General features: G+C 40.3%; 1 protein-coding gene across 1 annotated transcript in view; it reads left to right on the top strand.

Moving 5' to 3' along the window:
- The window catches only part of pald1a (phosphatase domain containing paladin 1a), a 52,108-nt gene that overhangs the window by 8,122 nt on the left and 27,990 nt on the right, over window positions 1-15,996 (top strand). The window contains exons 13-18 of the mRNA XM_085360828.1: window positions 91-207; window positions 547-726; window positions 870-1,067; window positions 1,379-1,519; window positions 1,612-1,683; window positions 10,427-10,567. Coding sequence (XP_085216954.1) covers window positions 91-207; window positions 547-726; window positions 870-1,067; window positions 1,379-1,519; window positions 1,612-1,683; window positions 10,427-10,567 — 849 coding nt within the window. The remainder of the gene's footprint in view (window positions 1-90; window positions 208-546; window positions 727-869; window positions 1,068-1,378; window positions 1,520-1,611; window positions 1,684-10,426; window positions 10,568-15,996) is intronic.

Genomic DNA, 15,996 nt, shown 5'->3' with positions numbered 1-15,996 from the left:
CATTCATCCAAGATCCCTCATCTGTATTTGTGATTATCTGTCTTTAAAAGCACCGTATATTACATGCTGTGAATGACTGTGTGTGTGCAGGTTGCTGATGAGTACTTGGCTCCTGACGTGCTCAGCACAGTAAAAGAGATGAAGGCGGTTAACTTCAGACGAGTGCCCAAGATGCCTGTTTATGGAGTGGCTCAGCCAACATCTGAGGTGCAGCAGATTATGTCCTACTTTAATCAAAATAAATGCAAGAAAAATGGGAGATTTTTTAATTTGATCCAGAAAGAAAGAAATGTTTTTGTAATCTTTGCTATAATTACTAAAAGACACACTTTGATATTTTAGTTGTCTTAAAATAAAATCATTTAAACATTCAGCCGACAGTTTTGTAATAGTTATCATCAGTATGCATTTATGCAGTCGGATTTATTCATAAGTACAAACAGACTCAGCAGAATGAGTCATGATTACTTCCCACTCGCCCACCTCAAGACGCTCACACTGGACTTCCAGCTTCTTGCCCTAATCGTCTTAACTTGCTGCGTGCAGGCTACTGGAGCTGTTTTGGCCCATCTGACGGATGAAAAGAGGAAGCACACCCACGTGCTGTGGGTCAACCTACAGGAAGAGCTGGTGTTAGAAGGAAATGGCCAGATTTTTGCTGTGAGGGAGCCCACGTGTCTGGACCAACACATCTCCATCCCCTCATCTGACCCAGAGCTGCTAGAGGTACAGAGAAAATTATTATTTTTTCTGTCTTTTTAAATGTTTTTCATGGTTTTTATATTAGGTTGAATAAATAAAGAATGTCCCAAGGATTTTAGTCTGTTCTTCAAAACAAGTGAAAACATTTCTGTATCCTCCTCCTTTAGAAACTGGAAACATCCCTAAAGGAGGAGATTCTGCAAGCGCAGAAGTGGCTGGAGGTGATCCTTGAGCAGGAGAAACAGATGAAGATGTTTAAAACCTGCCTGACTGTTCAGGAGATCTTCAACCAGCACAAAAGCTCTCACCAGGGCCTTGTCTGCAAACGCATCCCTCTGCCAGACTGCAGCGCACCCAGAGAGGAGGTAATGATGTGTCAGCCTGTGCGTGTAAACACGTGTGTGTACAAACACACGCGTCCTTTCAAACATGCAGTCTCAAGAGGCAGAAACAGCTTCTGGTTCATTTGATAGGTGTTTGGATTAAAGACAGCTGAGAATGATTAAGACTTTTGCTCCCTCTAGTGGTTAATAATCGTAGAACCAGATTTCAATTTGTCAAAACTGTTTATGTGTTATATTTAATATTTTTTTTCATTTTTTTCATGTGATATCAATACAAATCTGCATAAATAAAGACATATTGTGGTAATATTTGTATGTTTAACCATCTGCAGGACTTTGATAAGCTACTGAAGGGCATGAAGAGCTCCTTGGCCGAGGATTCCCACTCAGCGTTTGTTTTTAACTGCTCCAATGGCAAAGGCAGGACCACAACCGCTATGGTCGTCGCCGTTCTGACTCTCTGGCACTTTAATGTGAGCTGAATATTTGAGTTGTCTGCATGTTTACTGAGAGCCACTCTGTATAAAACCACTTCAACTAATAAAAACTTGGCTTCCATTTGCAGGGTTTTCCTGAGTTTGCTGAAGATGAGATTGTGAGTGTTCCTGATGCTAAGTACACAAAAGGAGAATTTGAGGTATGTGCACTTTAAAAAACAGTATCTTCACCAGCTTGTAAGCGCATAAAAACATCTTGAAGTTTCAATTTCTTTGCATAATGAACACAAGTTTACATAAACTAAAACAGAGAATTTGAGATTAGTCAGCAGCCCTTTGAATTACCTGTATTACAACAATATATCTGTTTGGAAATTAACTAATTTATTCACTCAAAACTGAGTTGTGATGAGGTGTTTGAGCTGGTATGCTGAGGCCAGTTAAAAAAATACTCTACGAGTCCTGTGGTTTATTTAAATGTGACTTTGCAAACTTCAGAAGAAGATATTTTCTCCTGGAAACTCTTCCAAACTAGTCATACTCATTTCGAGTCATTTTCCAATTGTGTTGTCATGAACTATTTTTTTTAACATTTAATATGTTAACTGTTATGAGCAGTCTCCGAGTGGTCTGACCTTGGGGTGAATTTGCTAAGATCTACTCTTACCTGATACGTGTTCTGCTGTTGTGCTGAATTTACAAGATAATCAAATCTTGACAGTCAAATGCAACACTTGAATACTTGTTTAAACACAGGTTAATGAAGCTAGAACACCTGTAGGTGAGATGTTTTTGGTTGTGCATGCTACTAATGGAATCAAAATACACTGGGAAATAACAGCTATCTATCCGGGTTTTAAGTGATGACGTATGAACCCTGCGTCCGGGTCCAAACTACTCTGTGTTTATTACAGCTCTGGTTTTTAACATGTTTTAATGCTTTGTATCTGGTTCTGTTCAATCTGAACAAGTCCCTAAAAAAAGTCATGACTGTCGGCCTCTCTCAGTTTTAAAACCCTACGATGTACCATAACTACAGCTCACCCATGCATTGGTATATTAATGACTAACCATGTATTGTGGATGGATTATCTCAGTTGTTCTCCTGACTGAAGTTTGGTCCGTTTACAGCATCCTGCCATGCGATTGCATTTGTCCTTAACCATCAGGAAGCTTTTATCCTCCAGCTTCACTGTGTTTATATATCACACTAACATAGCTGTGTTGCTAGCGATCATGTAGCACATCATTATATACCAGCTACCCCAACTTCAGTAACCCTACAAAAAAGGTCACTGCTGTTTAGTTTTCTGTCTCTTTCAGAAATCCCTCAGTTAGATCATGGTATATCATGTTTAGGTGGAAACTAGTGAGCTAACTTCCTGCTAACTTCTAACTCCATGAACTTTAACAGTGGATGCCTGGATGTTAAACTTAATTCTTACACCTGGTAGAGCAGCTACACTGATCCAGCTGAAAGACGAAAGAATGAAATCAGTTTGTAACTCTCAGTGATGCGGCAGTGTTCATTTGACTTTGGGACCTGTAGCGGAGTTTGGACTGGTGTTCTGACAAACCATCCTATTTGGCAAACCGTCCTACCCGTAGAATAATTTTACGACGACGTCTGAAAAATCATCCTACTTTGGCAAACCGTCCTACCGATAGAATAATCATCCTACATGTAAAATTACCCGCTCCGAAGCAAAAAACCTTTGCTTATTTTAAACACTATTTAACTACAATACAAACAGTTAATACATACTCATTTTTTAATTTCAACTGTCATACTAAACCAGTAAAATCTGGAACACACTGCATTTAGCGTTTCGTGTATGCCAGCGTGTCCTCCAATTGGACATGAATAAAACTCATGAAAGATCCTCGTGGCATTGTCCTTGGTTTTTACTAGAGATACCACTTTTTTATGTCCAATACCGATACCGATTTCATAAGTTTGCCGATACCGATATGAATTCGATATAGTGTATTTTATAATCAATAAAACTGTTTTTTAAAAAAATATATCTTGCTGCATTTTGTATAAGTTCATACTCAAGTTTTAAAAAACCAAACACTAAAGCTATTCTGTTATACCTTCATGCAAAAAATACTCTGCACCCAAAATATTTCATAGTTCAAGAATGCTGACCAATCTAATAAACTTAATGCTCTGATGATTCAGATGATTCAGATGATCTTCATGTTTCACTCGCACCACATATCCAAACCAATATCATGGCCCAGCAGCTTGTACGGCTGTGGCTCCAGCAAACATCAGCTGATACTAGAAAGTAATATTAAATAAATTCTAGCAACAGCTTATCAAGCTTAAACGTGCTGCTGTTGTTCATTCACTGTTTTCCTCTTTCTGGTGGAAAGTGGGCGATAAAGAAACAAGAGAGACGGGACTTGCGACAGAAAAGCCGATAAGCTGATCATTGAACAGTTTCATGATTGAAGTAGCAACAGGAGAGGGAGTGGGGAGAGAAGAAGAGAAGAAGAGGCAGCTGTGCAGCATAAAGGCAGAATAACTTCATCTTTGTGTCTAAGGTCATGAGCTGGGTTACGCCATGTTGCAAGTTTTGTGAAAGTGCTTTTGATTGATTGATTGATTGATTGATTGATCATACTTTATTCATCTCGAGGGAAATTGGGTTAAGGCTGCCAGCTGTGCAAGCGCCATCTTACCCTTCCGACCATACATACAGTGGGGCAAAAAAGTATTTAGTCAGCCACCGATTGTGCAAGTTCCCCCACCTAAAATGATGACAGAGGTCAGTAATTTGCACCAGAGGTACACTTCAACTGTGAGAGACAGAATGTGAAAAAAAAATCCATGAATCCACATGGTAGGATTTGTAAAGAATTTATTTGTAAATCAGGGTGGAAAATAAGTATTTGGTCAATAACAAAAATACAACTCAATACTTTGTAACATAACCTTTGTTGGCAATAACAGAGGTCAAACGTTTACTATAGGTCTTTACCAGGTTTGCACACACAGTAGCTGGTATTTTGGCCCATTCCTCCATGCAGATCTTCTCGAGAGCAGTGATGTTTTGGGGCTGTCGCCGAGCAACACGGACTTTCAACTCCCGCCACAGATTTTCTATGGGGTTGAGGTCTGGAGACTGGCTAGGCCACTCCAGGACTTTCAAATGCTTCTTACGGAGCCACTCCTTTGTTGCCCGGGCGGTGTGTTTTGGATCATTGTCATGTTGGAAGACCCAGCCTCGTTTCATCTTCAAAGTTCTCACTGATGGAAGGAGGTTTTGGCTCAAAATCTCACGATACATGGCCCCATTCATTCTGTCCTTAACACGGATCAGTCGTCCTGTCCCCTTGGCAGAAAAACAGCCCCATAGCATGATGTTTCCACCCCCATGCTTCACAGTAGGTATGGTGTTCTTGGGATGCAACTCAGTATTCTTCTTCCTCCAAACACGACGAGTTGAGTTTATACCAAAAAGTTCTACTTTGGTTTCATCTGACCACATGACATTCTCCCAATCCTCTGCTGTATCATCCATGTGCTCTCTGGCAAACTTCAGACGGGCCTGGACATGCACTGGCTTCAGCAGTGGAACACGTCTGGCACTGCGGGATTTGATTCCCTGCCGTTGTAGTGTGTTACTGATGGTGACCTTTGTTACTTTGGTCCCAGCTCTCTGCAGGTCATTCACCAGGTCCCCCCGTGTGGTTCTGGGATCTTTGCTCACCGTTCTCATGATCATTTTGACCCCACGGGATGAGATCTTGCGTGGAGCCCCAGATCGAGGGAGATTATCAGTGGTCTTGTATGTCTTCCATTTTCTGATGATTGCTCCCACAGTTGATTTTTTCACACCAAGCTGCTTGCCTATTGTAGATTCACTCTTCCCAGTCTGGTGCAGGTCTACAATACTTTTCCTGGTGTCCTTCGAAAGCTCTTTGGTCTTGGCCATGGCGGAGTTTGGAGTCTGACTGTTTGAGGCTGTGGACAGGTGTCTTTTATACAGATGATGAGTTCAAACAGGTGCCATTCATACAGGTAACGAGTGGGGGACAGAAAAGCTTCTTACAGAAGACGTTACAGGTCTGTGAGAGCCAGAGGTTTTCCTTGTTTGAGGTGACCAAATACTTATTTTCCACCCTAATTTACGAATAAATTCTTTACAAATCCTACCATGTGGATTCATGGATTTTTTTTTTCACATTCTGTCTCTCACAGTTGAAGTGTACCTCTGGTGCAAATCTGTCATCATTTTAAGTGGGGGAACTTGCACAATCGGTGGCTGACTAAATACTTTTTTGCCCCACTGTACATTACACAAACATCACATGGGGAAGACAGGTCAGAGGGGTATAACATGGAAAATGCACAACATGAGGAAAGATAAGGAGAAAAAAATAACTCCCTCCAGACTGAGCTCCAACAGGGAGATCAGTTTGAGAACAGAAAAAAACACCTCTGCACATAGCACATGAAAAAACTCCTAATACACCAAAGAAACACATGACAAGCAACAGGGATGGGTAAAGGGTGACAGACAGCCAGTGTAGACAGTGCATCCGGGCCTGCAGCATTTTGTCATAGTTACATCACATTTTTTTTATTTCTCCCCGATATCCGATCCAGTAATTTAGGTCAGGATCGGGCTGATACTGATACTGTATATTGGATCGGTCCATCCCTAGTTTTTACTAATCTTCTGGTTCCAGAAAAGAGTTGTCCATCTTCATCAAAAATATTTACAAATGAATTTAACCAAATATATGAGTTGTTAGTATTAACAATAAATTTCTGACCATTTAGTCTGAATTTTGAGACATATTGTCCGAGGTTTTGCCTCTGAGCCTTGTCATAGCCGGAAGGTTAGGTGTCAGCAGAAATGAACGAGTAAATCTCTTCCCATTTCTTCTCAATATGTAAATAGACATTTTCTTTTGAGCTTCGATATGTGCAGCAAACAATGCACATAACCTATTAAATAACCACATTACCTAAATAGACATACAGATATTAATGAATTAGAATTTAATAGTCTTATCACTCAGCAAGAATGCACTGCAAACTTGCTAACTTTGTCGGTAACATCAAATTTGTCCAAAAACTTGACAGCAGACTTAACCAAAGCTGCAAATTCGACAGTTTTGTGCAAAAAGCAGATAAGGATTTCACTTTAAAATGAACAAACACTCAAAATGGCTTAGAAAATCAACTATCCACGTCAATAAAGTGCTAATACTTACCTATTTTCCAAATATGAAAACGGAGTAGCGTTAAATCACAGCTGGTGTTCTGACAAATCATCCTACTTTGGCAAACCGTCCTACCAGTAGGATAATTTTACGCTGGCTTTTGACAAACTGCCCTACTTTGGCAAAATGTCCTACTGAAACAAAGTCTATTTATCAAAAGAGTTGAGATAATTTTCTTTTGTCTAAACTTGTTTTTTTTGTTGCTAAAGCTCTGGCAGTTTCTAGTTGGGCATTGTAATGCTTTTTGTAAACATCTCCTGCCCCCATGTGGCCATTTTAATGAATCACATCACCAGTATGCCATGCTGTCTGTTCACAAAGAGGTACTGCACACTTCTCTTTAGTTTTTTCTCTCCACATGTGATTGAAATCTTTGGCCCAGCATAGCCAAAAGCCGAAGCTTTTCTTTACTGGTCTGAATGGTGTCTGTGAATTGGAGCCTCTGGCTGTTTTTCGTGATTCAGAGTTGTGACAATGAATCAGTGGTTGGAACCTGCTGCCTTAGTCCATAGCATTCTAAACATGAACGCACAGAAAGAGGCGATACTCGGCAGGCGCACAATACCACATGCCAATCACAGCAGCATGTCCGCCGGAGTTTCTGGGATACACTGGTTGGTCACCACGGAAACCTTGTCTGCCTCCAGTTTAGCCTCTGAAGAAAGGTGCTGCTACGTCTGTGAGGTCCAAAGCATTACGCAACAGACGAACTGGCATGGAGTTTAATAATCCTCTCCTGGTTTGATGTCTTGCTTGGTAATCCTCTGATCCCCTCCTCAGGTCTATGAAGCACCTTAAAAAGCATTTACACTCAGCAATCCTTTTTTTTAACAGTTCCCCAAAGCCCCTGTAAACTGAAACAGTGACTCTTTGTTTATCTATCTGCAGGATTATGCAAAAACTACTAGGCCAGATTTCATGAAAATTAATGGAGAAGTGGAGAAAAAGAGGCAAAATAAGATCCTAAAATATTGCATTTAAAGTTGCAGAATAAGCTCTTTAAGTGTTCCTTCTGTTAATTTTTTTTGTATTGCTTTTTATCCCCACTTTTGTTGTTTGCCTTGTGTAAAGCATTTTGTAACAATGTCTTGAAAAACTGCTATACATAAGGTATTATTCATAGGTCTTTATAGCAAGTGTGTAGGGCAAATGTTCCAAAACTGAATCCTATAAATTCCATTCCATCATTCAATAAAAAAGCACTCTACACATTCAGTTCAGCACCAAAGGACATGAAGAAAAGGTTAGCATTGGGTAATTACTTATAAATAAAATCTGGAAGGAATTGCATTCAGAAGATGAACCTGGTATCAAAATGATGATACAGAGGAGACATTTCATATGCCCTAACTTGCTTGGGCACCTTACTGATAAAACCCCATGAAAGTTTATCTAAAAAACAGCGTAACTGGTTGAGCCACCACTGGCAACAAGAACTGCTACAAGGTGTTTTTGATAATTGTCAATGAGCCTTTCACATTGCTGTGGAGGAATTTTAGCCCTCACTTCTTTGTAGAATTAATTTAATTCCACTTTGAAGGGTTTGCAAGCTTAAAAAGCCTGTTTAAGGTCATCAAATCATGTTCGGCTACATAACCCAGGTGCGCTTGAGCTTTAGGCCACAAAGTGATAGCCAGACTTTGTCCTTCAGGATTTTCTGGTAGGGAGCACATTTAATGGTTCCATCAATTACAGCGAGTTGTCCAGGTCCTGAAGCAGCAATGGAGCACCAGATGATCACACCACCACCATGTTTGACTGTTGGTGTGATGTTCTTTTTTATGAAAAGCTGTGTTCGTTTTATTCCCGATGTAATGATGTGACTCAAACGTTCCAAAAAGTTGAACATTTGTTGCAGTGGTTTTCTCATTGGAACTCTCTCATGGATGCTGTTTTTGGCCATTGTTGTTGAGCAAGTCTTAAGATGTTATTCTGGGTTCTTTTATGACCTCCTTGATGAGTCGTCGATGCGCTCTTGGAGTAGCTTTGGTAGGGCAGCTGTTCGTGGGAAGGTTCGCCACAATTCCAAATGCTGTCCAAGTGTGGATAATGACCTATCGTGGCTTTGTAACAGTTTCCAGGCTGATGTCATTGACTTCTCAGCTGTTCCCGCATGTCTTTAGATTGTGGCATGATGTGTTGCTTTGTGGGTTCGTTTAACCTACTCCACTTTATCAGACATCATCTGTCTAAGTGATTTTTGGTTTCAACAGTTCTAGCTATAATCAGTTTTCCAAAAAAATATGATTGATCACAATTAATTAATGATTTAACAAGAGATGCAGTTCGTGTTTCACACGTTGCCAGGCAGGTTTAGTTAGCTTTCATCTTTAAAAAACATGAAATCGTCATTTAAATATTTCCATTTTTTATTTGCTCAGGTTATCTTTGTCTTATATTAAAATAAGTTCCATGATGAAACACGAAACATGTAATTGTGACAAAAACTGAGAAATCAGGAAGGGGTACAGCTGTTTTTTGCAGGACCGTGTGTGATAAGCCATTGCATTTATGAAATATTAAGATAACTCAAAAGACTTTCTTAATAGGAAGGTAGAATTAATTAAATTTTTTAAACAAAAAAAAAAAATCAACTAATTTTGAGGGATTTGATTGGAGCCACTATGGAGGCAGCCTTTAGTGATCCATCTAGACGCTAAAAAGCTATAATATTTTGTATCTTCACTATTTGAAGAGCCATTAGTTGAACCCAAACATAACTCCAAATGAATGAAACCTCTAACTCGGCAGCATCATTTCATCAGGTAAAAAGTGAGACTGTGTCAGTATTAGCTAAAAGGCTCGTCTGAATCAACATGAGCTCAATAATCATTTTAAGGTTTTTCATCTTTGCATATTTTATGTAACAGGAATTAACTTAGCGTGTTGACCTAAAAGGACAGACAAGCCTACTTTGCATTAAGCAAACAAACCATCGACCTGTAGTTAATTAAAAGGCATGTTAGTTAATATGGGACTGATAACAGGTCACCTCTTTTTGTGGTGTAAACTGGCATTCTTTGTGTATTTCGCCAATGACTCTGAATAGGACAAAAAGTTTTCTCCCTATTTTTAACTTTGTATTCATCTTGATGTCATTGTTAGTATAAAAGTCACAGAGGGGCTACAAACAAAGTTTAGTAAGATGGCTTTTAGCTGACCTGCTACACAGCGCTGTAGTTTTACATCATCCAAACATGGTGATGGAAGCATTCCATATTTCCACTAGGTCAACACACAAATCAGCATGCTGACATACATTCACAGCAACGTTTCATTTAGGTCAGGACTGACAGGCCGTGCTCTAAAAACTAAGCTGTGTGTTGCAAAAAGAGCTGTTAGTTTTCTTGCTGCTTAAAATAACAAGAAGACTAAAAGCTAGTCATAGTATTCGTTTTAATGCTTTTTCATTGCAGTGATGCAAAGTGTTGAATTTCAAACACAAATGCAGAGTAAAAATAACGTATTAAAGCACCAATCCCAGTTTTATTTGAATGAGTTAAACAGCTTTCTACAATGTTGTTTAAAAAGAATCTAGTTGCAGTATCATGCTGATTCAATAAAAAAATTATTCTTATCTGTCTTAGGCGGGTGTGGATTTAGCCAGTCTGGTTAAATATTTCAGTCTTATCATAACTTCAATATCTGTGTTGGAAACGTACTCTAAAACAAGGCTTTTTTATTTTTTCTTCTCTCCAGATTGTAATGCAGCTGGTGCGTCTGCTCCCTGATGGCCACAGGATGAAGCGGGAGGTGGACACGGCCCTGGACACTGTCAGCGAGACCATGACTCCCATGCACTACCATCTGAGAGAGATCATCATCTGCACTTACAGACAGGTACGCCACATTACTCTGTCCTAAAGACACGGGGCATCCATTTTTAGTGAAATAGATCTGAAACATTTTTCTTTCTCTTAGGAGACTGAAACAAATCGGCAAAAATGTCGATTTGTGTGCTGTATTGATTGTCGGTGTAGTTTTGCACGTGGTCCATAGATGGCAGCACAAACTAGTTTTTATAGCTTCACCTTAAACCCGCAGAGATGAATGAGAAGGATCCACTGTGCAACTCGGTGAACTTCCTTTCAGGTCTTAATGGAATAGAGTGGGACCAGAAAAGGCAGGAAATGACAATATTATGAGCTCTTTATCTCTTGATGAAGAGTAATGGTCCACTTGGTGTAAGGTTGCATATCCTGTGGCTCTAATCTGCTTTCATTGCTACTTGCATTGAATGCCTTTCAAGAAAAAAAGACCCTTTAAAAACAAGAAATAAATGGTAAATGGCCTGTATTTATATAGCCCAAAGTGCTTTACATATCCAGTCATCCACCCAGTCACACACACATTCACACACTGGTGATGGCAGCTACATTGTAACCACAGCCACCCTGGGGCGCACTGACAGAGGCGAGGCTGCCGGACACTGGCGCCACCGGGCCCTCTGACCACCACCAGTAGGCAACAGGTGAAGTGTCTTGCCCAAGGACACAACGACCGAGACTGTCCAAGCCGGGGCTCGAACCGGCAACCTTCCAATTACAAGGCGAACTCCTAACTCTTGAGCCACGATCGCCCCATAAGGAGAAAACAAAACAATATGAAAGGTGTTCCATGCAAAATATAAAGAAGACAGAAGCAGTTTGTAAAAGGGGTTTCAGGGTCTGTCCTCATGCTGTGCTTTAGCTATTTGTAATGCAGTCAAATCATGGTGCCTTTGTGCACTGTCAGCTGTTCCCTTCATGCTGGTTGCACTCAGTGCTGTCTCCACATTTTCAATGGGCCTCGTTGTCCGATTAAATCTGTCTTTCACGTGTATTCTCTGCCTGCTTGTCACTCTGTGGTGTCAGGCTCCACGGGAAAAAAAAAAGATTCCCTTCAGCTCACTTTATAAACGTTTGGATCAATGTAACTGTATATTTGGATTGAACTTAGTAAAAGTGCTCAATGTAATTTAATTTGCAGTTTAAATTTGTGAGGTAATAAAACTTGAGAATAAAAAAAAAACAGGAATAAAAACAATGCGTTCGGCATGTTTGTTAGCTTTCACGTATAAACACAGTTGGTTTGAAAACTCTACATCATAACTGTAGCTGCTGATCATGTGGGCACACTGCTAAAAAGATCTCCCTCGGGGCAAGAAACTGCAGTCATATTTCAAACAAGGTCCTGTGTTAGCCAAACGTATTCAGAAGAAAAAACAACTGAACAAATGGCTGCAGGATTTATAGCCCTGCATTGAATACTAATACATCCTGCAGAGTAGTGGGCAACGGGGTTTTTTGGAGCAGGTAAGGGTTTATTGAAATGAACCAAAGAGAAAAGACTTCAAAACTAACTAAGTGATAGTCAGAGCTACATAAAAGAGTAAAGAGCAAATGGTATTTGCATTTCATGCACACCACATACAATAATAGCCTTTTATGTTTTGTTATGCTTTGATTAGTGTACTGGTTTTAACTTTTCTGCAGGTAGTATCATACGGTATCATTGTCACAGGAGTAAATGATGGCCAGTCTGAAAAAAGAACCAGAATGTTGTTAATCAGATTTATCCTGTAGAGCTGCCACAGTGGACCTCAGATTGGCACTGTGTTCCTGTTCCAGCGTTTTTCCTTCTGCCTGAACCAGCAGGCCAGGTGATAAACAGTGCCAGATGTGGCTAGAACTGGCAGGCAGCAGCAGACTAAAGAGGGGGGAGAGAAGGGGGGGAGCCCCCATTCCCAAAACACACGCACACATACACTCTCTCTATCCTCACCTCCCCCTCTCTTAAAGCACCCTCCTCTCCTTTTGACAGTGGTTGGAAAATATGTCTTTGATAGAGAAAAACTATATTTACACTGGGACACAAACCATTCACCAGCTCACAGAGGGGCCTGGGAAGAGGGGTAAGGAAGGTGGGTGGAGGCTTTGGGGGGAGCAAAGGCTAAGGGGATGTCTCTTCTCAAAGGGCCTGCAAAACTGCTTCTGCTGACCAGACTTGACCCCAGGTTGCAGATGCATTCTGCAACATCAGGGTCAGCGCACTCCAGAAGTTTCCCCCTCACTTCCTCTGTCTTCTTCTTCTCTTCTTACTTATCTCGTCTCGTCTCCTGCAGCCGCTGTGGCCTTGATTTTTGTTGTCCAGCTTAGTTTTTATTAGAAAATCACCTCTGGCAATTTGTGTACACTGGAGTACACTTCAGTCTTATTTGGATTTAGTGGGGCTTTTTTTTAACAATTTGTTTATCACTAAAGAATTATTAATTTATATAGTCAAGATATAATTTCTGTCCACCCTCTGGCTCTGTTTGTTTGTTTGCCTATTGTGGGCTGCATCGTGGTTATGCGCCTTATCTCCGAACCCCATTTCTGCCAACGGTTATATGTCTCAAGTTCATCAGTTAGCTCTTCAATTCCATGCTTTACCTTTCAGACCCAAGACTGCAGGTTGCATAACTTTGTCTGATTTATAGGTCCAAGCAGCTTAAAAGAGTGACTTCACAGAAAATGTTATCACCGAGGATCACTAAACTCCATCCACTCCATCGAGATGGTATTAAAGGGAAAGAGGAGTGAGTGGCAGAATTGGAGATTGTCCAAAAACCCAACCCCTAATCCATATTGATTTTTTTTCCCACACAGGTGGTGAGAAAACAGAGATGCACAGAACTAGACTGAATGAGTGGCAAATCAGGCTCCTTTTGTGTGTTCAAAGAAAGGCCCTCACGGTTTGGACGGGGCAATGGAAAAATATTTCTAGGGAGAGGAGATTGCTGTGAGGATTTTTTTTTGAGGTAAGGTAGTGAATGTCTTTAGGAAAGAAGAAGGGGGAGTAACTGGCTAAATACTCCAAATTCACAGAGGTTGAAGGGACCACCGCAGGCACTGACAGGAGGATTAATTTTTACTAAGAGCACAGGATTAGTAAGAAAGAAAGTGAAATAACTAGTGAGCTGAGGAATCCTGCTGTAAGGTTAAAGCAAAGATTCTTTGCTTTGGAGTTAATATTGTGCAAGTTTGAACTTCAACGTCACCTATCTCTTATACTCTTTTGGCTCAAGGGTACCACTTGACAAAAGTGGGGAGCCCACCAGAGTGAGATGCTTAAAGAACTGAGAAGAAGCTTCTATTTAGATCCAGCGCGAGGTGGGAGGTCCGGAGGTTGTTTTTATTAATAACTTCCAGCCTGATTAATGACATATATTATTCAGCAGCGACTGTCCACAAAATTACAGATGTGGTGACCTTATTGTGCAGACACTTATTACACAGAGTTGAGATATAGCTGTGTAAATGTGTGGAGATACACACTGAGGGAAATAACGCATGTTTGGGGAGTTTCTGAAGTTGTTTGATGAGTTATGTGCGATTGCTGTCCTTCACTTGCTATTTAGAAGCTGATTTATTTTTAAAGGATTTCCCATGGTTGTAAATAACTGCGCATTACAATCCCTTATATGTTTAAAGTGTTTATTAAAGTCTAGCTAGCAGCTAGGCCTGCATTCATCACTGATTTTAATATAACCTCATATGTTACAGCCACTAGGGATTTATGATTGTCGTTTATAAACTGAAGAGAGTAGACTGATTTTCACGTATCCTTGCGAGTGGCAGCAAAGAGTTGGCTCAGTGATGACTTTAATGATCTTCTTGTACGTGTCTCACTCCCTTTCAGCAGACTACACTCCCTTTGAATGATGATTCTGAGGTATTTATAGCCATACATACTATGGTGGGTAGAGTATATGCAGGTTTTTGTTCGCACCATGTGCCGTGCCAGGTGACTTCACTGATTAGTATAGAGGAAAAAGTAATGAGTACAATCACCTGCTGCAGTGCGTCATCGAGGGGAAAAAAAGCAAACAGATAAGTATTTCCAGTGAAGGATTCAGCCACCTGAATTATATTCTCAGACTTTTTATAGCTCTTATATTATTCTTATATAACTTTTGCGGCTTACTTGGATTTGTTCAAAGTTTAATTACATCTTTACTTTGTACTATACTGCCCTGCTGTGTTTTGTAGACCTCTTATTTGAATCCAAAGCCAGCAGGTTTTCCGGCATACTTGATTGTAAATGTTATTTGCAACTGGATAAGACTCTGTAATCACAGTTTCTGAACTGTGCACTTTCAGTTTTTTGCCATTTTGATAAGTTAGTCATAAAGCCTTCATATTCTTTCAACTGCCAGCATCTGACTATAGAGTCTGTCTAATGTCCTTTTAAAGCCACGAGAGCACATGGGAGCTAATTATAAAGAGGATGTACAGTGAGTTAGGATTATTTGTTCTACCTCTACTCATGCACCACCTTTATCTGAACCAAAACTTGTGCTGCTGATAGTGACGGTGTTTCTGAGGCAGACTTACTCTTTCTTACTCATGAGAAGCATGAACTTGGAATAGTTTCCCAGATTCTCCCAACAGTGTCCAGAGTTCATGTGGGAAAACAGCTCATATGACCTCCCATTAGATCAGCCCACCTACCTGAAATGCAGTTCGCAAGGATTATTGAATTGCATTAGGCTGATATCAATTGTCTTGATAAATATCAAGTATTCAGCGCAATGAAAGCGCACTGTAATATGACCATAACGTTGAAACAAAGAGCTTCTTAAAAGAAAAACATTTGTGAAAGGGTTTGTTGCCAGTCTTTGCATACACTTAAAGACACACAACCATTTACACTCACACCTGTAGCCAATTCAGAGTTACCAATTAACCTAACCCCACTAACTGCATGTTTTTGGACTGTGGGAGGAAGCCAGAGTACCTAGAGTTTTCTGGCCTGATGGTGGAATTAAACTCAGGACCTTCTTGCTATGAGATAACATTGCTAACCGCCACACCACTGTGCTGCCTTATATTAGATAACATTCCCTAAATTAACTACCACATTGGATATTACATCTATTAGGAGTAAACTGGCAGTATGTAAGATGATGCACAACATTATAGTGACTTTTTTTGTTTTTCCCACCTGTTGTTTGCATTTTGAAATTCAATATTGTATCATTATTTTGTTCTCCGATCCCTGAGCAAAATATATGTCTCTTTGTATCGCCAGATGTTTTATATTTTTTCTCGTCAGCCACCTGTTTGCTTCAACTGCCATTTCACGCTGGGCAGGTAGTGTTAAGCTGTGTCGTGGGAACTGTGTGAGATGTGAAAGCAGGCAGCTCACCGTGGTATTTACATGAACCAGCACAGCTTCTGTTTTTTTGCCGGCTAACAAAAACATACGGCCGAGGGAAAGCTGCAAACAGCTGCTGGGATCGCCAT

This window comes from Diplotaxodon limnothrissa, linkage group LG8 (assembly GCF_057381915.1).
Source record: "Diplotaxodon limnothrissa isolate DT_005_m linkage group LG8, D_limnothrissa_male_GT1.1, whole genome shotgun sequence".
Taxonomy (NCBI): Eukaryota; Metazoa; Chordata; class Actinopteri; order Cichliformes; family Cichlidae; genus Diplotaxodon; species Diplotaxodon limnothrissa.
This window is presented reverse-complemented; position numbering and strand designations above follow the sequence as displayed.